Below are 27,513 nucleotides of genomic sequence, written 5' to 3'. Positions count from 1 at the left end.
TCTCTTTGGCAGTGTCATCATGGAAAGAAATGCAGTTTCAGCCGGAAGCGCACAATTTTGAATTTATTTGCATATGTTGCGAGCGAGTAAGCGTGCATTTCTATTGTCGTGAGTTTATGGCATTCATCACGAGCTCAATTGTCAACAGATATGGTACAAAGAGCCCAGCTATAGCTATAGATGGAACGTCGCTATAGCGACTGCAGAAATCAATGCGTCTCTGGATGGTGGGGCGCGCATATACAGGAAGTATGAGTATTTGTCAGGCTTTGCTCTGCAGCTTCGTTATAATGCAATTGTGCTCGACATAAATTTGTTTACATATTCAAAATGATAATTCGTAATTCATTTTTGCACATTTAGTTTTGCTCCTTTTTTTTGGTTTTGCTTTAGACGCACGTATATGCATAATGCAATATTATTTTATTTGCATCCTTCTGGTTCGCAGGCATTGAGCATCCAGCATCCAGCACCGAGCATCGAGTATGGCTCGAGGACACAATTGCGCATAAATCAATATAAACATTTATGCACTCCTCTATGCCACATTTTACTAATTATATCCGATACAAGTGCTTTTGTAATTAGTTTCCAATTAAAATTTCATTATGCAATCATCAGCTTTGTTGTTGTTGTTGTTGTGCTTCTTGCATTTATTTTTGGCTTATGGTAATTTCCATCAACTACTCAAAAAAACGGAATCCGTAATTGTGCGAGTGGGCGGAGGCGCTACCAATTGGGTTCAGATCAGGTTCAGTTTCTCTATTTTCGCAGTTTAATTACTTTTCAAATTATATAGCATAATTCGGTTTTCCAGAAACATTCTGCAGCCTTTACGCTCCGGGAAATTATTATTTAATTAAGAATTTGTTAAATATTATTATAAGTAACTAATAGATTGTAATCATTCAATTAGTTTTGCACAAAAAATAAATAGACATATGGCATAGTTTCCACTTTACGTAAAGTAAAGTAAAGTGTAAAGTGCAAGTTAAATATTTTTAAATGAAAAACAATTAAATGCATTTCAGACTCAAATTGAAAAGAAAATATAAATATTTGCACTTAAATATCGTAAAATATTAAATTAAACATTAAATAACCGTATATTAATTAATTAAACGAACCTGCTTATCTCCCAAACTCAATGACTTTTTTTAACAATTTTTAATAAAAATATATTTTAGAAATATCTGATATATGTACAGTAGAACGCTGAAATATATTCAAAACGTATGAAATACCAATTAAGATCTAAGGTAAAATATTACTGAACAAGCTAAGACCTAAAAATTGTACCAGACTAAACAAAAATTACTTACTGTATCTTCAGATAGCAAAAAACGAAGGGAGTGCCTATGATTTTCTTTCACCTTAACCATAATCTGTTGATGGCCATAGGATTTTATATAGCATTATCTTTGTATGCAAGCTCATAGAGCTGCGAAGAAGCAGCTTTTGCTGTATTATTATTTCTTGTACGTAAATCTGCATCTGCCTTTGGTTGAATTATCTTGTCTCTGAAAAGGACTAAAGAGTCCTCTTCAATCAAAAATCGTTATTTTACTTAATTGGGATTATAGCTGACCATACAGCGGTTCCGAATATTCCGAAACACTTATCATTAGTGGTATTTTAAAATGTCCCTCTTTTTTATAAATCTATACAAGTGCTGGACTACAAATGTTAACCTTGAAATTTTGGATCCACTTTAAGTTTAAATTATTTTGTTATGTTTTTTGACCCAAAATAACTTTATGATCAATTAAAATATACTATAATTTTGTTTTTTTTTTTTGTATTTCACTATAATTTGAAAACCTTTGCATTAGTGTAATAGTTTTTTTTACATCATAATTAATTTTGAAAGAACATTTTCTATAAATAAATATATTTTCAAATACATTAGCTTATATAGCTAACTTATTGTTGTCTTAACATTACATTTAACAATTAATCATAAAAATTAATAAGTTTCAAATCTCCAATTTAATTTATTTCAAAACAAATGAAATTTTAATTAAGTTCACTTGATTTATTCCCTTATTCCAAAAATTTTTTTCAATCATTGAAATCCTTAGCATATAATAATCTTCTTTACTTACTACTATACATTCGATTTGCTGCAAACTTTAATTAAATTTACATCGGATAGAATTTACTCGTAATACCTGCTTATATCATTCTTGATAAAGTTATGAAATTGTACTAATAATAATAAAACGTTTAAGTCTGCATCGCTTTGAGGTAAATAGATTGCTTCTAACACATGACTGGTCAACTTAATGTTGTCAGATCTCATACTCCTGCCTGGAAGAGGAGGACATAACTTGCAAGCAAAATATTATTTAAACATAACTAGCAACTTGCATTAATATAACCACAATATTACATGTCCAAGTTTAAGTACATAAATATATAAATATATCTATGCCTTCAAATTTATTCATACACGTTCCTTTATTCATATGCTTAATCAATGAGGTGAGGTCCTGACGTGACTTCTATTCAAATTGATATGCACTTGTAAGATTTGCTGGCTGTCACATGTGCAAATCTTTTCCCGCATTGTTGTCACATTGTCTGTCATAACAAATATGACTTGATAAAGCAAATCCCTTGTACTTGTGATATGCTTCTTGCACTTCTGCTCCCTATTGTAACAATCCACATAGCTTCCATTATGCGAAGACAAGCAACTGAAGAGGAATTTGCTGTACTCGTACATGTACAAAATGTCAAAATTCGCAATTACAATGATAGCAATAATGTCGATAATAGTTCAAATAGTTGTAAATGAAGTAAGATACTCGTATGTCGACAATAAAAAAAAATTGATTAATTAGCGAATCACTACTAAAGCTATTCATCGGAGTTTGTTGTAATGCTATTTACAATAATAACTAAATATATTCCTATTAAGTTATTATAATATTAATTAGGTACCTCCAAGGTAAAAATTTAAAATTTATGTACTAAAATTAAAGCAGATAATTAACCATATAAAGATGACATTTATGTCTTAACTCCTTATGTACTACCCATGTAAATATTCGATTTTATCTATGCTCTACGGTGTTGCAACAAATGTTGCACACATAGCCGCATAATCTGCATACCATTTATGCTGCTCTTCGTTCCACAAGTCAAACTAAAATAAACCTAACAAATAAATTTAATTTAAATTTTGCACATATAAATTGTGCACTTGCGTGCAAACGAAATTGATTAACATTGTTATTGCACGTCAACGATTCTGTTATCACATCGAAAGGAACCCCACAAAACATCCCGTCCCACAGAAAAAGTACTATTGTTTTGCATCGAATTCCTGGAAATACGCACTCTTATCAGTAGCCTGGTCAAGTAGGCCTGCCGACTTGATTACGCCAGCAGATTGTTGCAGCAGTTATCAATTATGCTTCAGTTGAGGTTACTTAACAAAACACACACCACAGACGTGCACACACTGTTTACTACATTGTCAGGCGATTTGACTTCATTGGGAAATATCCTTAAGCCAAAATGAAAATATTCATATTATCCTTTATGAGAGAACTCGAATTTATGCATAAGCGAGTAAAAGCAATTAAGTCCACATCCAACGCTCTCCTCGCTCTCCTCGGTATTCGGTGTGCATCTTTCTTTACATATTCGATAGTGAAGCCTTTATTGGAATCCTTTATACTTTGTCCTTTATCAATATTTTTGCAGTGCTTAAGAGTGTTGTGTAATTTGTGTGTTGTGCACATGTTTTCACATAAGTGAGTGACATGCAATTTCATAATTTCTGATAGGTAATTCCTGCAAAGTGTCATTATTGATTGCAGTATTTCATGTTTGACGATTAATTACTCGTTCTGCTCATATTTGCATTTACATGCAACAACAAAAAAAAACAATTTATTATGTAAATATATTAAAAACCTCTCCGTTTCTTATTTAACCTAAGATACAGATGCTTTTAAAATATTAAAGATAAAGTATCGCTCACATTTTGTTTTTGTTTTTGTAATTTTAAGGCAATTAAAGAAAAAGTCTCTCCTAAATAGTGGAAACTGAAATGGACATTGTTCTTTGCGGTGTGCTTATTACGTTCTTGTTTAATTAGAATTCACTAGAGAGAAATAAAATTATATATAAAATATATGTATAAATATATAGAATATGTAGTCGAAATAAGTCGCTACTGGTGCAACAATCCAGGTAATTGCTAGTCTAAAGTGTCTTCTTCTTAGTAATATAAAACAGAGGTTGTTGCCAGATCATAGGATAAATCATATAATATCAACAAGATAGATTTGTCTGAGTAGACAGAATGACGTTCTAGTCACATTCTTTGTCTAATTTTATCTGAGTCAAAAAGAGACTGCTAATTCAAGCATTCCAATCCTTGTCCGAAGTTAGAATGTTCTCAACAGCTGACATTTCTGCTTTCATTAGAAATAAGAGTCTTTTGTTCAGTTCGTGTTGGTAAGCAATACAAGAGATCAACCATGGTCAGAATCTCACCCCATTTATTGTCCGTTCTATTCTATATATGGATAAACTAGCTAAAGTAACAATTCGCTTAAATTTACGAACTGTAATTTTTAACTAATTGGAAGAGAGCACAAGTTCATAGTTTCTATATTTGCTTAATATACTAGGAGCTATCAAAAAGTATGGAAAATTTGTAATTTTTTCAAAAATTATTTATTTAAACTTTAATATTTAGTTATTTTATCCTCTGTAAAGGATGGTATTATTTCTTATTAATTAAAGTTCAAAGCATCTATCTCTTTTTAATATAGGAGGTGACTTCAAAAACAAATAAAAATTTGTGATTTTTAAAAAATTATTTATTTAACCCTTGTTGTTTATTCCATCTTCTCCATAGGATAAATAAATCCTTCTCTGACATTATAACCATATGCTGCCAGAGTTTACAGTTTCGACCATACGTATGCTCAAAAAGTATAATTCCTATCCAAAACTAATAAAAATTTGCAATTTTTTCAAGAATTATTTATTTAAACTTTAATAGTTATTCCATTCTCCGTAAATGATGGATAATACCAAATCCCCCATTGATATTATAATTTTATTAAGTATTCTCTTATTAAAAGCGTGTACGAGTTCACAGCATCCATCGCTTCCTAGTCTTAATTATTTGTAATTTTTTTAAAAATTATTTTTACTTAAACTTTAATGTCGATTTGATCTTCCTTGAAGTACTCGTATTTCCTTTTTGATATTGTAACGCTATACCACAATGGTTTTCAATTTCCGAAATACTTTTTTACCATATTTTGTGACATCTATATTTTGTCAGGTCTATCCAGTCCAGATGCGATGCGGGCCAATACAAATCACTTAATATTTGGAGAACCGCAGAAACAAATACATACATTCAAGTTTGTTTTCGACAAAAATAAAAATACGGTTATAATTTTAAATTTGAAATTAAAAATAAAAATAAAATTACCAGTAAACCAAAAGAATATGTGTACAACTATGGTAGATTAAAAATATATCGCGGACCTTAAAACATGTGGCCCGCAGACCGTGCTTTGCACAGCCCTTTTGTATGTACTAAAGCAAAAACACTATTCTTCATATATCTTTTTAAGTTTGGGAAAAAATAAGACTATTGATATTGTGTATAAATATAATATAACATTTTAAATTAATTTTTCATAATTTTAAAAGATAGTTTCTGCTTAAATTGAAATAAACAAAATTATTGTTACTCTTGTGGCTCCAAAAAGTCATTCAATTAAAATGAAATACTCGTATATTAAATATCAGAAAAAATAGTATTATATTAAAGTGATTACATCCCATGGAGTGCTTAAAATCCCATCCTTTTTCATGTTGTTTACAAGTAAAACATAAATTATATGTTTACAAAGTTTTCAGTTGATCAATAAAAAGGAAAAAACAAATAAAAGAAAAATCTTCAACATTCAATCAACAAATTTCGGAAAATAATCAAGACAAAGAGAAATAAAAAGAACTCAAAGTAAAGTTCGAAAAAATCAAACGCCAACAGCAATTGTCCTTGGTGCGTCCATTTCCAAAGTCCTGCAGCTGAAACATAACAAAAGCTGGGAAAGTTAAAGAAAATCTTTTGTAATTCAGTACTAAACTTAACCGACTAGCATCACTCAAGAAGTACTATTGTACCAGCAGCAGGACAACAAAACAAGGACTTAGCAATAGCTACAGCACGCCTTACTTCGGCTTGCTCTTCTCTATCGCCAACAAAAAAAAAAAAAATAGACTGGCGTATGTCTTGTTTTCTTGTAATTTTATGATATAGTTTTTTTAAACAAATTTTTCTCTCTGCATTCCCTGGCATTCCCTGCTTTACATAAACGTTTTTTTCTGAATTTTTTGCCAAGTCTTCGTATCTTTTATAATAATACTTGCTTTCTTTGGAAAAAATTGTCCATTCAGGTATATTTCTTCTTTAAGCATTAAATCCTTTGATTTGTTCGGTTTGTACTTATTTCACTTCACTTTGAAGACAAGGCTTTTATAATTCGAATCCTTTATCATTTGTGGTAAAAATTTCTTCTACGCAATATAACTCACTCCAACTTAAATATTTCTTATTGTTAGGTTTTTAATGCAGATACTTTTTGTAGCATAACTAAAAAGTCTACTTGATGGCTTAAAATTTTTATGCGTTCTTAAATGCTTAATAGAAACAGAAAATCTCTAACAGACTGCATAGCTTTAAAAGCACAAAAACAAGAACAAGAAAAAAATAGTAGAGGCAGATTGACATTTTAGGTGGAAGCAATTGAAGAGGTTTCGTAAGATTAATGAACATTGATACGATGCTCATCAGAGCGCTCAATACAATCAATATTCAATTTAATTTGATATAAAATTTTTTCTGCTTTTTCCTTTTCTACTAGACCCAGTCGATTGAGCATCGATTTGTTGTGCCAGCGAAATAGATACAACAATTATATTTTATTTCATTGTGTAAATATATATACATATATATATGTATTTACGTTATATACAATCATTTTATATAATATTCGCACAATTTCGGTTGTCGTCTCTATGACTTGTGCTTGGATTATTCTACTGGTACTAATGCTAACACTGTTATTGCTGATGATGATTCCACGTCTGCCGTTCCGGTATGTGATAAAAATTGTTTGGCCAGAGCCGGAAACAAGGGCAAATGGCTCAACAATAAATTAAATGAAAACTTTAACTTTATTTGGCGTTATTAAATTATAGCATTGCACGAATATTGCGCTCGCCATTTGCTATTTATTTGCCTCAGCTTCTACTATAGATCCGGATAAGTGTATGTTAGTGCGCAAGGATGCTTTGCTGCCACTACAATGGAGCTCAATACTCGTAAATAGTACACGTGTAACAGTAATGGTCGTCCTCTTTTATTTATTGTTTAACGATGTTGTGTTGTAAATTGTAAATTGTACTTTTTACTGAATTTTTCATTTTTCTAATTTTTTCTTAACTTCCTTTTGTTCTGCGTTGTTATTTAATTACATTTTCGTTCAATTTCATTTATTTTATATTTTTTTAATTTTTTTTTTCCGAATTACGGTTGGTCTCTGGTGCAATATGTGACAAGTATATTATTGATTAAAACGTTAAGGATATGAACTATCAACTTGTTAATAATAGTATATTAAATAAATTGAATGTTCTATAGAATGAAATAATTACAAGGGCTTTAACTAAATTGTTTCATAAACTCGCTGAGCTTCATTTATTTGTCTAAAGTATTGTTGACATCATTTGATTATCTCATATTTAATAAGACCACTCTCAGAATTTCAAGCCAATCTGTGACTTCTTTTCTTGTGTAATGTTCATTTGTACCTTTTAAGTGTAGAAACAATGGAACATCGAGTAGTGATAAAGTACTTTATAAGAGAGTATTATATACAAATCCGTTTTACTGCATAGGGCTATAGGACAGTATATTGGATAATAAAAATTCATACAACAATATTAAACGCATTTAATGAAGGTAATTCTTCTAAAACAATGGCTTAAGAATTAGTTGGTTGATTCTAAAGTGCTCGTAGTAACTTAGAGACCATAAACATGACTGATATCCAAAAACTCTATCAATATTAGAAAGCGTCTACAACACACAAATAAACTAATCAGATTTATTGTTTTTAAGAATCGTTCACTGACAGAGAGGGATTAAATAGAAGTTCAAACTCTCTATAAAAAAAATATTTTATGTTAAATTCAAATGCGTCAAGTATTATATTATATAGTTCTATAGTTTTTCATATTCTCAAACAATAAATTACAACAGTAATATTCAATCATGAACAATATCGACAGTATCACAATAGTTCACATCCCTTGTCATTGTTCAGCCGTTTTAGAGGCGTGGTTACTAACGTTTATGAGAAAGATTTATATAAAATAAGTTCTATAAACAATGAAAATCGTTTTAATATTTTTGATATAACATAAAAAGAAAAAAATAAAAGTCCGATAAGCAAGAAACATGGAAATTAGTGTTTTCACTCTAGAAAGTGTTATGATAAGCCATAATGTTTTCTTTCATAGTAGCTAAAAAATACTCGCAACTTATAAAAAAAAGACATGTGAAGCAACAACAATGCTTCAGAGTTTGGTTTTACTCGCAAAAAATTGTCTATTGTCTATATATTGTGAATGTTCACTGGATATATGTAGCAAAATTCCAGTTATTCCTTAAAATAATATGAACATTTAATTAATTTAATACATATATAAATAAATTAATTTAAATCTACAAGATAAAGATAGGATTGAAATAAGCATGGGAAAGGACAAGAAAGACTCAGGAAAAGCTAATTTAAACTGTTTTATATTTCTAATGACTCTATTAGAAAGAATCGGTAGTATTAAGTTTTTTTTGTTTTTTATATACACCTAATATATATATCTACTTATACGCTATATATACGTAAATATGCATTTAATAAACCTTGTATTTCACTCATTGATTGTCTCATATATCATAGACTATAGATAGCATCGCTCCTGACGTGCTAGTTTTGTATATAGTTTAAATATTTCAATGACTTTTGCGTCGCTATTTTTGTGTTTAAAAGAATGCAAAAATCGGGATAGGTTATTATAGAAAATACAGCTGTGCAAATTCCACAATTCTTTAAAAGATGTTATGTTTACTTTGCTCTGATAATTAATTATTTGTAGTTTCTTTCCTAACATTAAACATCACCGTACGAGCACCGCTAGTACCAAACCCTCTGGAAGTCTTATACTCACTGCTATAAAATCGGTAACGCTGCTGTAAAAACTGCTGTTAAGTTTATATAAAAAATTTAGAAGTTACTGCACATATGAAAATTCATGTTTATGAATGTCTAAATTTTATTTAAAGCTCACTGAAATACTATAATATTTAATACTAAGCAATAAAAATAAAGAAAATAATTAGAACTATTAATAATTTAAATAACTTTAAGAAAATACCATCATTTCTTTTTTTAAAACACATCATACAGATATTAAAAATTAATTTATGGTAATACCTAAAACCGTTGGGACTCCACTATTTCCACTGCTTCGCCTGCTGCCTTAATATTTTCTACTCTTCCTTCAACAATAGAAACTTAGATAGAAATTTCAATATTCGAGCGTCTTTGTGTTAAATATCAAAAATCATTTGTAACCTATCAAAAGTGTTATATACCCGAATGACGATGTGCATGATTGATAAATTCACCATTTACAAAATTGATGGAATGGAAATGTGGATGTTGAGCAATGTGAGAAGAGGGTTGTGCATTGTCAAAGCTCGTAGTTGTCGTGACGTGCAAAACATTAATCATGACCAATAGCGACGCATTACAAGAGATCCTTGTGATTACTAACGGATTTGAGTAACCATTAATGCATACCTTAAGAACACTTTATGTTAATTGAATGGGAAATTGAAATAGCAGAAATAATTACACCAAAGGGTTGCCGAATTGTTTAGATACATTACTTGTGATTGTGTGATTGGGTATCGTGCAGCTTTAGGTATTGAATTGTCAACCTCTAAATAATGATTTATAAAATCAAAAGTAACTGCACAGCAGCAACAATACAAAAGCAGTTAAGGCGCTGGGTTTTGTGGGGCGATTTCATAAATGAGCATTTGCAATGTGCTACTGCATGAGTATTTCCTTTGTTTTCATAAACTTTTTTCTCCTCCTTTTTTTTTAATGATGAAAAATTACTGACATTGCTGAAATTGACACTGATGGTTTTCCACTTTGACACCGACATAAATCCAAACTAAATATTTTCGTTGCCTTCGGTTATAAATTTACATTATATAAATTTATAGTATATAGGTATTACTTGTACATTTAGCTTGATTGTAATTTTGGCATATTATTTAAAGTCCGAAATTCTTGTCCCACTCTTCCATGCAATTTAACCAACTTTATGCAAATATTGTTCATCTCATAGTAATTTATTTTAAAGAAAATAAACTCAAAATTCGTCTTTTTTATGTTTTTTGTTATACTGAAATGGAATGAAACCCTTCAAAAATAAGTTATAAAAAGGTGGTAGTCCAAACACCCCGGAGAGAAGTTTCCATCCGCGATTGGCAGCTGAATTTTTTTCAAAATAGCTCAGCTCAGCGCATTCATATTTTGTTAAAATAATGAAATATCATAAAAATAATAAATACGCTGCTATCAGCGTTATTGCAGGACGTCAATGCAGGACATTGTCTATAGCTCCGGCAAACTGAATGCGTACTTGTTGGAAGATAAATGCAATTTTTAAGTTTATTTATGCAAGTGGGGCGCAAATAAATATTTTCGCATTTTCAAAAATGTTTTCCGTATATTTTGTTAAAATATACATGAAAATATTATTTCGGAGAAACTATTTTGTAGAAACAATGCTTGCATATTAATTTTTTCTGCCACAGAAACGCAGATGAATTTTAAATGAAATAACTTCAAAAAGGGTGTTACAGCAAATGTTTTTATCAAAATACACAAATAATATATTTAGAACTATTATCTGCAATTAACACTTGTGTTATTGATAAAATAAATTCTATAAAGCAAACTTTACTTATAGTTGGGTTGTGCTTTTTGGGATTCTATTATGTTATTTACAAAAAATAACTTAACACATCGATACTCAAAATATGAGCATATATTTATGTAAAAGACAAGCTCCAATTAATATATACAATTTAAAAGACTTTATCAAGGTCAATAATTATAAGTATAAAATATAATATTCACGACCGTACCCTTTAACTGCCGACTGCTGACTCAACTACTACTACCACTACTGCTTGACTATAAAACTGCTTCACCGACTTCTGCTTGACTGCTTAACTTAACCACTGTTACTGTCTAACTATAATATGTAACTGCTTGACCGGCTTCCACATAACTGCTTAACCGACTTACATTTATTGTATCAAACAATTGGAATATAAACACAACACTCTGATGTCACTAACACTGAAATCAATAGACACAACAGAAAACCCACGAAATTATGTCTATCAGTTCTTCCACATCTGTTTCCTCTGTATTTTTTATATCTGTTTAACTGTTCTCTTCAATCTGTTAGAACTGTTAACATTTGTCAATATTTGATTTTTTTAAAAAACTCTGAAGACTTCGAAATATTGAATCTAACAATGAAATGCTAATCATTTTCCAGCGAAATATCTTAAAAAATATATCACTGAAGTCTTTTTCTGTATCCTCTATATTGTAAACTTTGTAGGATCCAACTTTATATTATCGTGTTCTTTTTGGTTTTATTTTTACTGTAGTTGCCGACAATACTGTCCCATAAATTGCTGATAGATGTGCTCCTTATATTTTACGTAATAGTCCTTTTATCCTCTTCACCAGTGAGTAACTAGTACATATTGTACTTTCTCATCTGCCTACTAGTTTTAATAAAAATTGAATAGCCTGTTTTAGTGTCTCTTTATTCACTTATGCAATTATGGTATCCCCATTTATCAATTAATACAAGTCATTGTTGTAATTTATCGTATAGATTAGATTAGTTTAGATTTATCGTATAGTATTAGGGGGTATTAGCGTATTAGGGTAAATCTTTATCCTATAACGCCAATCCCTTTCTCTTAAGGAACGAAAAATTGAACTTTTTAAATCTATATTTAAAAAGAAAATGCTTATTCCTACCTGCTTTGGATCATCTTTTAATTATCCACGACGTTATCATAACTATCAATATTTCAGCTTTGCTATCAGCAACTCGGCTTAACAGACTTCCTTTCCCTAGCCTCTAACTAGAATCCCATTACTAACCCTTAACAGAAGCCTGTAAAAACTGAATTATAATAAATTGATATTAAAAATGAAAGAAGTAAAGAAATTCGTTTAGGTAATTGTGAAAATGGGAAAAAACAATTAAAAAGTGTATTCTTCACATTATATGATGAGATGAATAAAAATATCTTAAGGTGCTTACTGTAATATTTAAGACAAAAAAATATGAGGTACAGTTAAAGGTAGAGAAATCTTACTTATTTCCGGATTAAATATAAACTTTTGATACTTCATTATCATTATTATTTATTCATTATCATTGAATGACGGTTCGCAATTGTTAAACTCCGCTATCGAAGAAAAAAATTATTTAGAGCTTTCAAAACTAGAATCATTATAGAATCATTAGAAATGCCAGGAATGCAACCAGATCCCTACTATAGGTCAGGAATCTTCTGAATGACTCCTACATTGCCTGACGTTTTAGCCATTAAAAACCACATAACCTCATTGATAACTAACAAAAAAGGAAATACACAAAAATACGTTTATTTAAATAACAATATATATTATGTTGAGGCTAGTTGAGTCAGTGCACTTAAGCACTTTTACTCTCTAACATATTAACTGTGAGGTTTCTTCAAAACCCATCTTTGCGCCTTGACTAAATTATTGTTTATACTCAAATATTATTTGTTTCAGAACGAAAACATTATAACTAGTGTTTGAAAGCACTTGTAGTAGTGTTGTCAAAGACTGCAGTCTGTTTAAGGTTCAGATTAAAAAACAAATTAAAATTATAATACTAACAAACAATTGTTATAACTACTGGATAACTAACTATTTCCAATTTATAATCTGTAATAAATTTCGCTTTCCTGATTGTATAATATAAAATTAAATAGTAGCATTACCCTGTAAATAAATTACAAAATTACCCTGAAAAGGACTAATAGATATACCATTTTGAGTGAAGGGAAGCAAACGTAACAAAAGTAACATGCAAACAGACCAGAACCAAATTCAGTAAATGAGCACTGCACACCACATTTTGATGAGCAATAAAAAACCAGAAAGCATTGAAAAATGGAGCTCGCGAAAAAATAGTGTAAAAACGTCAAAAGATTGCAAAAAATGAGAACAAATTAATCTTCGATAAAATGGACTTTCATCAACAGTCACGTTAATGGCTACAACAACACCAACCACCAACCACCAACAACAGACCCAACAACTACAAGTGGATCAGGGCGAGAAACAGAGCCAAACGGAAGTGGAAGCTGTATAAGTGGTAAGAAGTACAAGACAAAGGTGGCCGCATATGATGACGGGCCATGAAATTGAAAAATTGCCACATAATTGCCAAAGATAGACAGCGCAACATAGCACATGCCATGCTATAGACGGTGGGAGGGAAAGTGGCACTTAAGCCGTAATGTGCAAAGTAAATTAGTTTAAAAAAATTTAATAAATTTCAACTTGAAAAGGAAAGAAGCTGAAATAGCGAAAATCTACTTAATGAAACTTTTTTCTCAAACATTTTAATAAAGTTGGCTGAAGGCAAAAATTAACTGCAGCAGAACGTGCGCACCGAATGATTAATGAGTAATTTATGCAGTTGCTAGCTGCAAGGTCTCTGCGTTGACTTCATAGAAAATAATTATAAATATAACTTCTTAACTAATTATTATTAGAAAAAGAAAAGAAATATGAGGTGACTTGCTTCTTATAATTCTATAGAGCAAAGAGAAATGAAAGAATGAAAGCGAAATTATTAAACTTACATACAATTTTAAAATAATATCTTGTCTTGAATTCCCAGTTCTGACCTACATAAATTCAAAGTAGGTATTCAATTTTTCTTTATGCAAAACCATATGCATATTTATGTACAGGAGTAGATACTTCAACTGTACAATACTTATGCACTCAATTTCTTGGAAAGGTTGCATTCGACGTAAACAGAGTTGCATGGAAAAGCATCAGTGCACACTCAATTGAAAAGTGTAAAGCAGCGTATTAAGTACGTAAAATTGAATTTGCTAGTTTGTGTTTGTTTGTGTAGGTGTGCCGAGCAAATCAACAAATCGAACACATTTGCTCGGCACTTCAGCATACACGCTCCATTATGTGCTTTCAGAATGCATCTGAGTTCCGATATAAAAAAGGCTTACGTTTTTAATCGAAGAAAAAATCAAACAATTTGCCAGCTTAAAGTTCATTCGAAAAAACTGAAAATAGGAGTGGAGAATTGAAAAAAGTTGGGAATAATCGAACTGTTCAATATGCCATTGATAAAAAGGACTCGCCGCATGCGAGGTCAGAAGAAAATGAAATTCTGCATATGATGTGTGAAGCCTGCTTTGTTGGCTATTGTCGCACTGCCACAATGGCATGATCTGAAATGAAAAGAAAGCGCACTACACAAAATATTTCTTTCAATAAGTTTAAACGTATATTTAACAATAAATAGCCTTATTAGTCTTTAAAATTCGAACTAGTACTTAAATGATAGGATTTCACTACTTAATTTGGACCATAATCCGATTGCAGTTTTAATACCGAATAAATTATTGTTTATATTGTCTTAAAATTATATAGTACTTCCTAATATTTTTCGACTACCTAAGGATTTTCCTTAGCAACAATTTAATCGAAGTACTCTGACCTCTGAAACAAATATATAAACTTCTGGACGAACACATAACAAAGAAAACAAAGAAAAGGTTGCGAAACTTAACCACTTGTAGAAAAGCTACGATCATGTGTAGACACATATACGAGGAAAAACACACCGAGGATGTTATATCGTCTAGCCGAAGGAACTGTAGAACAATAATTGGTGTATTGACAGGTCACTGTCTAGTCGCAACACATGCGATCAAACTAAAACTAATTCGCAGCGATGCTTGTGGAAATGCAACGAGCCGGATGCAAACGACACCCTGGAGTATCTGCTGTGTAACTACCTGTCTCTCTCGAGCTCAACAAAAATAATTGGGGCTGTTACATACCTAAGGTTTCTGTTGAAATCCCAATAAAATTCGCTAATAACACGCGCATTCTAAGCGATGCACACCATCGCTAAAAAAAATTAAGACTCTGCTCTGGTATTTTTGGCGTGCCAGCATAATCTAACCTAAGTTAGTCAAAGTAGAAAAAGGTTTTGGGCAAATTAATTTGTTTTTCAAATTCACTTTAAAGAACACTGTAGCGGTGATGACCTAACTAGTAGTAGACAGCCTGATAACCTAGTGCTTTTTGGTACAAAAGCTATGCTTAAGAGGACAATATCAGTGTTCAGTGTTTGCATAAATGTTCGTACCAAATCGTTAGTTGCTTATACCATGTTTTCACTTGCCTCATTTAGGCAGTTGTGCATTAAGACTACTAATAAGAATAATGTACCATACAAAGAGCTTTCCTGTAAATGAACCCATTATAAATAAATCAACCGATTTAAGGCAAATGCAACCTTTAAAAATAAATTTTTACCAAAATTTAAAGTATTTGTCATACGTTTTATATGTAAAATATAAAATATAGACAAACAGGCTATTTCACATACATAAATCAGCTTACGCTAATGGAAACGACTTAATCTTAATTTAATTAACGTAAGTAGTTTAAGCTGTAGTGGAAATTAGACAATATCATGACGCTGTACTTAACAAATCTATTTTCTTACATTGAAATTCATTAAAAGTAAAATTAAATTACGTGAAAGTTTAAGACAATATAGTCGAGTCAATATTCTACAACGTAAGACCAAACCTGCTTTGAATTGTATGCAGAAATAATAGAAGTAATTAATATAGAACTGCAGTTGGATACTCTAACAAAAGATTTTCTGTCTCTATATAACTATTGGATTTAATATATTTTATTACTCTTCCTAAAAAATATCTGTTTGTTCTGAAGAGCTCTATGTACAGTTCTGAAGAGCTCTTTACAACTTGAATACCTAACCATTTTTTTTAACTCTTAATAATATTGTGATCAGCACTACGAATAGGTCATGGTAAAACATTGATACTGTGTTGTTGAAACCAAACCACTGTTGTGTGCGATTAATATGAGATCAGGAACACCAATTGATTCAACTGATTGTTTTTAATCAGATCATTTTTGTCCATGGGACAAAACTCAACACGTTTTCAGACTTAAGTCTTAAAAATACATATCATTAATTTTATTATGTTATTATCTTTTTGATATACATATATTTTGCATTGATGTACTATATCTAGTACAGGTTTCAATAAATATATTTTTGGTGGCATTCTTACAGGAAAAACCTTTATCTTTTCTATGAAAAAACTTACCACCTAATACAATACAAAAAATGTCTTTTTCGATCTTTCAAGTTTGACTGGTAATGGATACTATGTTAGCCGTAAAATATATAAAAACTAAGAATATTACAAATAAATATTTAATTTTATTTATATTTAACAATAGAAAAGCTAAATTTTATATGGTAGAAACTGCATACACAGAATTGGTCTTGACCCACAATACAACGTTGTCCTATTATTCTTTCCATTTAGCTGTCAAAGTTTTCGTGGAAAGTGTACTCATTTGTGATGTATTGACCATTAAAACACTTTTGAAATACACTCGTGTTTTCATAAGCATATCTTGTTATTGCATTATATATATATATATATATATCTCATACATTTTATGTGTCTTCTTCACGTATTTATTGCATTCGTGTTTTGTTTTCTGTTTACTTACAGCTGCGCTTCGTGCCATTCATCTTGTGCCACTTGCAATGGTTCCGCCGAGTCCCAGTGCATCACATGCCGTTCCGGTCGTTTTGCCTTCGATGGCAAATGCTTAAATAGTTGCCCCGATGGCTATTATGCGGACAAAAAACGACAGGAATGTGTGTCTTGTCCGACTGGCTGTGCAACATGTAGCATTAATGGTTTTTGTCTTACTTGCCGCGAGAACTGGACACGGAATAAAAAGGGGAAATGCATTATCACCGGAAGTGAGAACTGCGATGAATGTGAGTAAAATGGTTACTTTTTTGGTTATTATCTCGTTTTTATATTTTGTTTTTGTTTGTGTGTTTCCTTTTATTTTACAACAATTTCTGTAATAGGAAAAATAGTTAATTTTTGTTTTTACTCCGTTAGAGAAATTTTCAAGAATCCTAGTCGCACACTTCCCGTGCTGTCTGACACGTTGAACTCCATTAAATTACTTATTGATTTTGTTGTGCGCTCTGGAAGTCCGTTCTATTGAAGTTTAGTGGAAATTTAAAAGTTTTAATGGCAACATTAATTCGCATTAAATAACCGTTAAATAACTTGTTAAGTTATTTATTTTGTACTTTTTTGTATTGAACACTTTTTAGTCCGGTTTTTACAAAATCTTTAGCACATTTACTTTAATATGTACTTTAGCACTTTGAAACTTCATATTGATAGTATAGCGAGAAAGTTAGATACATAATGTCAATGTAACTTTAGTATCCAGTAATTGGTGTGGGACAATAAAAACTATTTTTTTGTCATTGTATCTTTCCGACCAAAGTCCGGAAAAATTATGAAGATATCTACGTGTTGTTGCTATACAAATTATTTACAAAACAAGATAAAATTATAATTGAGCTATTTTGTAAGGCTCTATCCTCCACTTAGGAAAAAAGAAATATATCACAATCATCATCATTGTTGATGCTTTATCAATTTGTGAAAACAAAAATATTGAAATAAAAGATTCTTGTTTAGCAAAACTCCTATTTTTGATGTTAAAAACACATTTGGCATCTAAGGAAGCCAATAGTCCTTTGATGTTCCCAGTAATTCTTTGATATATTTCTTGTACGGTCCCCATCTCTGTGTATGAATGTTAGTAAAATGAATCCATGCATCTAACTCTCCTATATAACCACTATAAATTCTAATACAAAATAAATATCAGAAAAAAATTTATTTTAACGCAACATATATATATCCATGTATTTGTTGTGTCATGTACTTAACATATATATATCCATATCTATAGCCCAAGTTAGCTTTATAAACGTTGGTTAAAATTTAAACGAGTTTAAAATCGTAATACTGCGTATTAAGCAGCATTTGCCGGGACTCTGAACATCATATTTTAACTGATCTGGTCTCAAATATCGAAGTTATTTTTTATCGTGCGGCTTATAGGTTGCACACATTTTTGGACTTTAGTAAATTTATCATAGAAAGGTTAGACATATTAGCCGCACTTATTATTAATTTCCTTTCAGATTCCGCATTAGTTTAAATTCTGAATTCATAGGTTGGTCGAATTTTTGGACATACGTATATATATGTTCCGGAAATTCGATCTATTTACTTCATTTATACGTAATTGTATTTTTAGATATATTTGTAATAGTTAGAACCTTTAGAGTATAAAGCCTATACATTTGACCTACGCCAGGCTTTCAATTTTATGATCACCTTTGGTGCACTTTCTTCTTTTAGTCCTAACATTGTCTTTGATTGCATTAAAAACTTTTTGTACTATTAAACTTCAATGATTTGCATAAATTTGCGAATAATTGTAATTTGTAAAATATTTATACTTGTCTATACCAGCACAATATTGAATACCATAAGAACTAGGATGTCACCTAATTTAGATTGTATCTGATTAATATATTCTAATGAAAATGTTTTCTCACTTTAAAAAGCGATTTACCCAAAGTCGTATATTCCACAGAACCACCCATGCAACTAAAAAATAGATATGAATTCTTTTTATTATTGTAATATATTTCAATTAAGACTTCCATAAGTTTAATCTGTCACTGGAAGTCATATTTTATTTACTTGATTGACCTCAAACTTCTTTTTAAAATAGACTTCTTAAAATGCACAAAATTTAGAAAATTCCTTATTAGTTTTGACAAATATATGGTTTGATGTCTTATAGTAAACATATAGAAATGCTAAAGAAATTAAAAGGATGATATTGTTTTCCACTTTTGCAAATATATATATTATCTCCAAAAAAAAGAACTCAATTCTTTTTCTATAATCTTCAATTTAGTAGATTAGTGTTAAACAGTTACTGTCAGGAGTATGTGTAATCGTTGAAAATCTGATTGGTACTCTGCAGCATCCTTTATATATATTTTACATTAAGGAAATTAGTCATTGCAAATATTAAATATGATCGGAGAGGTATTGTGATGTTCAATGAATAATACTTTGTTAATAAACGGAATCCTAATTTTATTTCTAGCAGCTATTAAAAGAGAATCTCAATACAATTCTCATCTTACAATTATAAATACTGTCTCAAAACAAAAGTATTGTTTAACATATTTTCCCAATTGGAATTAATCAGAATATATTCACAATCGTCATCATTATTATATGACTAATATTATAGATTGTGGCTCAGATGATCTATGACCAATGTAACAACTATCTATTAGCATATAGTAACTTCCATTACATTACTTTTCTTTGCTTTAACATTCCAAGAATGATTAAAACTAATAATTGATAGCATTTTGACATATGAGCACAAAAGAAATCTACTTAAAAATCCATTTTCGAGAGTAATTTTACAAAATTCAACGTAAAAGTGCATTGGCTGACAAGCACTTCCCATACCAGCGACATTTCTGATCCAAATTTACCTGCAGCAATATGACATTAACTCCATTCACTTTGTCCTTCTCTGTACTTCTTTCCAAAGCAGCAAAAACAACCAAATTTGCACCAAGAAATTTGTTGCAGATGCACAAAAACTACTGCAAAATGTACGAGGGGACCAAGTGCATAGTTTCACGTCCGATGGCCCGCAAACGTTTTCAACTGCCAATAACAGCATTTGCATTGCGAAGCTTGTGAAACGCAGCATAAATGCGGGAAAATCTGCAATTTGATAAATTATGAAATAGCATTAAAACGAACGAACTAACGCCAGAAGAAGTGAAGCATCAATCACGCAATCACAAAATGGCCAAATGAAATGACAAATGACGAACTTCGCCATTTTCTCAGCATATTGGTCTATGCGGCCATTTTGTATGCGATGAAGCCGAAATAATGCAGCACAATTGTAATCACTGACGCATCAACGTGTTTTAATTTCGCTTTGTATGCGGAAAATGTTGTTACGGGTACGGACACACCTGCCCCATCCGAACCTCTCCACGGTACTCGTGTAGTTTCTGTTGATAATGCTTTAAAGCCGTTCTTATATTATTTGCTAGCTTTTTTATAAAAATTGTTGCTGGCATCTGCAATTGTGCAGCTGTATTGGATCTGACATTAAGTTCCACTCTGAAATGTATTCGAACTCGTACGTGCTCTCATATTTATGCCGCCTTTTAATGGTCCAATCTGAGTCCATTTTTTTATTTGTGTTGGTTTTGCATTTCATCTCATTCATTCGACAGCACGCACTTGCTGAATCCGTCAGGTGCATTACGCGTGTTTCAAATGTACAACAAGCAATCCCCAGCATAATTACTATTTTAACCCGGCAGGCCAATTTCAGAATTTGCATCTTCCTTTTTCTCATTGTTTGTGTTCCATTGTAATTTTACTGCCCTTGCGTTGTGCCTTTTTTTTAATATTTGCATATATATTAATGACATCCTTTTAGTCATTACATTCTGTTGTTGTTGAAGTTTTTTCCCTCACTTAAGCTAGTTCCTATATATGCCGATTGCTGAAATATTCAGGAAATTACATCGTTAGTAAGGATTACACAGAGCATTACTTAAAAAATGTTATTTTTTTTTAATTCTTGAATCGTAGCTGTCCTATCTTCTCCAAGTATCCAATTAATTGAAACTTTAAAAAGAGAATGTAAATTTTTTATGAAATTTATTATAAAATATGTTTCCCAATCAATAGAAGACAAGTTCTTGATATAAATACACTCGTCTAACATTTAAATAGTATTACTGCTGCCTGCCTACCTTACTAACTTGTATTTGCGGTTATCACAAAAAAAAACATTACCTTCATCTCAGTTTCATAGAATTTAATTATATCTGGAATTTTGAACCATTACCTGCAGTAATAATGAACTCACCTAACATGTAACTATTTTGACCACTACTAATAGGTATGATTTATTTCTATATGTGTTTATCATGAAGCAAAAGATTCAATAGCTATCGCTCATTTTTATTAGAGCAAAACAGCTCTGTGACATACTGTAGAAATATAGTCATCTAACACGTAACTGTTTTTTCTGCTGTCTATCCATTTTACCTAGTTATATTTACGTTTATCATAAAAAAAATCAGTACCTTCATTTCAATGTGATTGCACCAAAACAGGTCTGGAATCATGAACCATAACATATTTTAGAAATGAACTCGATCCATTATTATTAGTACGGTCTGCCCACCTTCCTTACTTGTATTCGCGATTATATTAAAAAAAAGTCAACACCTTTCTTTCGCTAAAATAGGTTTGGAGTCTTCATCCGTGAGATACTTTTACACCAATCTGGCATAGTACTACACATAGATGTCTACCAAAAAATTTAAATGATTTATATAAATTAATACAACATGTAGTATTAAATTGTTGAAAAAAATGAAAAGTTCTCAAAAATTCATATTGCTATTTTTGCTTTTTTTTTTGCTGTACTATATAACTATATAAGCTATACTTGTACTATATGTTATATATAATTTTTGAAACCTCAAATCACTTGCTTTCCGGTATACAGATAAATGCTTTTCACAAACTTTGTTTCATGATTTCAATTTAACCTATACGAATATTTCGGAGTGTCGATTTCAATTTCATGAATGAAAAAAGTCAACTCACTCTTTTCAATAGATGTTCGGGCTCAATAGGGAATTGCCCTCACTCTACAAACGCTGTCTATTATCATGCCTATCAAGTTGATGGGTGAAAAAGCTTAAACAATAACTAACACTGATTAGAAAACATTTTGAGCATATTAAAAAAATATTGCAAAATCTATGGTCCCTTACGTTTTGGTTACGGCTTTATGAACTATGCCGCGATATTGCCATAAAATTCAGTGGCTTGACCTGCTTGATCATGTCGCATGAATGGATGAAAAGTGTCTGACTCAATGTGTACGACTGAAAAATGCGGCTTTAAGTACCACCACTTGGTGACGGCACACCTCTGATCTGACTAGTCGAAGGAGACCGCTTGACGCGGCGGCTCAAGGACGAAAATGTGGCAATCTTCCTAAAAGGGCAGGTTTTGTAGGTTTTCTTTGAAAATTGTAAAATTTTGTTGTATTATAAAAAAGAAGAATGTTCAATTCTTACTGTTATATTGAGCTGAAATGAAGCATATTTTATAATATTAAACAATTGAATTCTCATATATTATAAATATGATTTCACGTACTCATCTGTTTGCATCCCATTTTATAAAATTAAAAATTATAATTCTCAATCAATTTAAACATAAATTATAGTTAATAATATTCTTTTAGCACCTATAAGCATAAGATTTTAATGTATAATAAGATACTATGTTATCACTGGAAATATTGGTCGCGTTTTCTTCCCTTGGAATTTATGTAATTTTGTTGTAATTTAAAGAATAAAATGGTTCAGCTCTTTCTTTTATCCTATTATATAATCAGAATATTCTCAATGTATAATATAACATAAAATCTTCTTTGAAGTATTGGTTTTAAACGTTTTCCAGGAATCCAAACGACAGTTAAGTGTTTAAATATGTAATTCGGAATCCCTTATTCCATCAAGTTTTTGTTTTATTACTGTTTTATTATTGTTTTGTTATTTTATTTATTTTTATTTATTTATATAAATCAGAAAAGCATATATTTATTTATTAATCTTTACAATTAAGTAATTAATTAATTAATGAATTTATATTAATTTTTTCTTTTCTCTTCTGAATGTGAGTCGTCTTTCTGAGGAAAAGAAACTATTTAAAAGTTAAACGGATTCGAATAGCAAAGAAAATGCAAAGACAAAAGTTTTAGTTAATTTATTGAAATTTGGCTGACCATACAACGCTGCTTCGAGTATTGCCAAGTACTCATCATCAGTTATCTTAGGAAATACTCGAATTTCATTTTAATTAGTTTAAAGTCTATATATATGACATAGTATATATGGTAATTTGTTTGACTGCAAGTACTTTAACCAATTGCGCTGACTCTAAGTTTCAAATTTGGGAGGACACGAGTTCGATTCCTAGTACTTGCAGTCTCAAAAAACTATTTTCGAATAAATACAATAATTATTTTCAAGACCACTGATGATGGGTATGATCAGCCAAAAATTCAATTAATTTAAATTTATTATTTATTGAATATTTTATTTTATTCAATTAAATTTGAATTTTTGTTGTTGTAGTTCAGTACTTTTCGAAAATCTTCTTTATGAAAAATATACTAGTTATGTTATACCAAATATAATACTCACTTCCGTCTGAAAAATTTGTTGTTAAATTACAACTTGTAATTATTTTATCTAATCGAGCATCGTAGTACTATGCAGTAGTCGATCAACACTTCTCAATTTTTAAAAATTTTAAACAAAAGCTGATGGATTAAATAAACTTTACTTAAGAATATAAAAACCCTTATATTAGTAGCCTTTACCGTAAAATAGCTGTTGTTGTGATTAGATTATTTTAACAAGAACTTTGAATTGGAAACCCGGTTTAGTAAGAACAAAATATAGCAGTTCGGTTTTGGTTTTCACTATGAAAAAAGTATGGATTTTCGTTTATTTTCGGTTCAATTCCAATTTAAAACCGTGATTATGTCTAAGAGTTATTTCAGAATAGAGTTCTTTTGTGGTCTACATTTTGATTTGTATTAAAAAGACACCGCCCCGATTCAATATGTTGCGTTTAATGGAACTATCAACCAACTCCAGAATTTTTGTTTTTTTGAGGAGATAAACTATTTATATAATAATGTATAATAATGATGGTTTCTTGACATAATTTGTAAATGTTCATAATTTTTATTAATATGTCTTATTTATTATATTATACATCACTAAGCCACTTCTTGATAAGATATATTGTTCTAATATATTTGTACTGTGAAATTAACATAATTAGAAAATGTTTTTAATTTATATTATATTTATAATTTATTTTATAATTTATTTATATTATATATATATTCAGTAGTCAAGTAATGCACTTATTGCAAAAATTTTCTTAACTTATACTCTTACAAAAATAATATTATATGAATTTTTTTTTTTTTCTTACAGCTGAGTACTATGAAAACAATCACTGTCATTCGTGTCATTCCACTTGCGAGACTTGTGATGGTCCCACCGAGTCCAACTGCTTAAGCTGTCCCCAAAGTTTGTTACTACAGTCGAGTCGTTGTGTCAGCAGCTGTGATGATGGTTTCTACATGGAAGCGGGTATATGCGCCAAATGTTTACACACCTGCACACAGTGTGTTTCACGTATGAACTGCACGTCCTGTGCCAAAGGCCTGCAGCTGCAAAGTGGCGAATGTCGCACTACCTGTGCCGATGGGTAATTATTGTCGTACTCCAAAAATGTTAAAGAAAAGAGTGTGAGAAAGAAAATGTGTTGCTGAAAGTAATGTAGTAATGCCTAGAGGCTGTCATTGCTGACAGCCACTCAATTTAAAATTCCACAAAAATTATAAAAAAAATGAATGGGAAACCAAAATAACTTCTCATTTTCTCTGATAAATTTTCTTTTAATTCGCTTTAAAATACATTTTACCAAACTGTCAATTTAAAGTCCTTTCATTAAAAGTTCTCCAACTTCCGCAACACTAAAAAGGCAACAAACTTAACTGAATATTAGAAGCGAAGAAAAATTGTGTTGCTATTAAAAGTTCGCAAAGTTGCAACTGTGAAGTCATCGGTATCCTTATTGTTGTCGTCCGTCCTATTCGCAACTTATTATGTTCAACTAAACTTTTTGCACGCGGGAAACAATAAAGGAGCACAACAATAAAAGCAACAAAACAAACTTCAAATAACTTTTTCACGCTTTTTTCAATACTTGTTAACATCAAAAATTTATCAACTTTTTACTTTGTAATTTTCTAATCCCTCCCCCGTTGCTATCGCCTTTCAACAATAACTTTAAAAACAACAACACGAAAAACAACAACAACAGTTACTACAGTGACCGTGGCACTTGCGCTAAATGTTACCTAAGTTGCCACACCTGCAGTGGACCACGTCGTGACCAATGCGTGCAATGTCCCAACGGTTGGCAATTGGCAGGTGGTGAATGTCATCCAGAGTGTCCAGAAGGTTTCTACAAGTCAGAGTTTGGCTGTCAAAAATGTCACCATTATTGCAAAACATGCAACGGTAAGTAGCAATGCAGATAACAAGTGTCAAGGGCGATATGACTTAATATCATATATATATATTGTATATGAGTTCATGGATTAGATGATGGTTGGTTATCAGTGCAATTTTATAACCATGAAATATATTACTAATAGTGTTGGAAAATTATAGAATTGTGAATCATTTTATTCACACATGTGTGAAGTTTATAATCAAATGAAAGGAAGGATAAATAGACATTATCTTACAAAAAAGGATTTAAATTCCTCGTTTTGATCATTTTAAATTAATTAACTGATTCTTATAGAATAAATTTTAACAAGCTTAAATATTTTTTAATTAAATATTTCTTCATACTTTTTATTTTTGAATTATCTTACATCTTTATCAGGGCGAAATATGAGTAAGATAAGTCAAAAATTAAGACTATATAATAATATTTTCTTTGAGTTCTATAAACCTGTTAATAAATGCAATATATTGAGCGAAGAAGTTTAGTTATTATTATTTATCAATTTCTAGGTAGTTAGTGTAAAAAAATTTTTAGATTCAGAAAACTATAGGTGTCTATATGTTTTAATTTGTAGTTGAAGATCATATTCTAATGTTTTATTTAAAAAAGGAATATATGCAATAGATCTCATCCATATGCATTAAAAACCGTGATAACGTTTTTTTATGATACTAAAAGTACTAAGATCGCAGTTCTGATACGTTTTCGGTTTTAATTCTCTTTAAATAAAAAATATATTAACTATTATTACTAAAAAAAATTCTTAACTAGAATAACTATTTTTGAAAACTAAGAGATTATTTTTTACACGTTTTCTGTGTACATGTTTGTGATATATTAAGCTAGGAATGAAAACACTTAATAAATAGCTCAACCGAATTCATTGTCAAAATTTTAAAGTAAAATTTTACACAATTATTTCCAAATTTGGTTTAAAAAACAATGCAAGTCTGCTAATTTCACTAAATTTTGAGATATTAACTGAATGTAATTTCATTTCATTGACATTATGATTATTATTATTATTATTATTTTAGGTGCCGGTCCACTTGCTTGCACTTCATGCCCACTGCACTTTATGCTAGACGGTGGACTTTGTATGGAATGTTTAGGATCTCAATTCTATGATTCGCCTACACAAACTTGCAAGACATGCCATGATTCCTGTCGTTCATGTTCCGGGCCAGGACAATATTCATGCCAAACCTGCGCTTTTCCACTGCATTTGGATCGTTTGAATAATCAGTGCGTACCTTGTTGCCCAACTGATGCAGCACCTGAAGATCAATCTTGTTGTCATTGCGATAAAGATACCGGTAGGTTTATCTAAACTTTAAAATGAATAATTTAAGTTTACATTTTGAATATTTATTTTATTAGGCGGTTGCATAAATGCATCACCTGCCGGTAAACGTCGCATTGCAGCTGGCGCTGAACAGCAACAATTTGGCAGCTCTTACGGTAACAGTGGTGGTCTCTATGGTAATGTATTGGATGATGAAAATTCAGGAATTGGTGCTGGTTTGGGATCCCCGTTCACCACAATCACTGCAATTGCGGTTGCAGCTTGCTTGCTTATTGTAACAGTATTTGCTGTCATCTTTGCCATACTGCAGGTAAGCATTTTAGTGCATATATTTATTATTGAGTTTATGTGCACATAAGTGTTACTAAAATGAAGTATACTTGTGCCTCAAGATATGAACGAAAATTTAACATGTGATTTAAAGAAAATATATAAAATTTATTTACTAGAAAATTACAGTTGTTGTAGCTTTGATAATTGCATCTCATTCCTTCCGTTTTCAGAAGGGTTCTGTTGGTTTTTGTACTATTTGGTTGTTCAACTCTCTCATTATGTTAATTTTAACAATTGAGAATAATTTAATTCATGTCAAACACATTATTTTAATCACACATTA

General features: G+C 30.7%; 2 protein-coding genes across 3 annotated transcripts in view; one reads left to right on the top strand and one right to left on the bottom strand.

Moving 5' to 3' along the window:
• LOC119669037 (furin-like protease 2) overlaps window positions 1–27,513 on the bottom strand; it is a gene marked incomplete at its 3' end in the record, with an annotated part of 541,440 nt that overhangs the window by 78,497 nt on the left and 435,430 nt on the right.
• Window positions 1–27,513, top strand: part of LOC119669036 (furin-like protease 2) — a 105,630-nt gene that overhangs the window by 64,401 nt on the left and 13,716 nt on the right. The window contains exons 10-14 of the mRNA XM_038078761.1: window positions 17,024–17,298; window positions 24,502–24,778; window positions 25,397–25,596; window positions 26,629–26,907; window positions 26,972–27,207. Of these exons, the coding sequence (XP_037934689.1) occupies window positions 17,024–17,298; window positions 24,502–24,778; window positions 25,397–25,596; window positions 26,629–26,907; window positions 26,972–27,207 (1,267 nt within the window). The remainder of the gene's footprint in view (window positions 1–17,023; window positions 17,299–24,501; window positions 24,779–25,396; window positions 25,597–26,628; window positions 26,908–26,971; window positions 27,208–27,513) is intronic.

The sequence above is a fragment of the Teleopsis dalmanni genome, chromosome 1 (genome assembly GCF_002237135.1).
Source record: "Teleopsis dalmanni isolate 2A chromosome 1, ASM223713v2, whole genome shotgun sequence".
NCBI classification, from domain to species: Eukaryota; Metazoa; Arthropoda; class Insecta; order Diptera; family Diopsidae; genus Teleopsis; species Teleopsis dalmanni.
The sequence above is the reverse complement of the archived record's forward strand: the minus strand, read 5'-3'. Positions and strand labels throughout refer to the sequence as shown.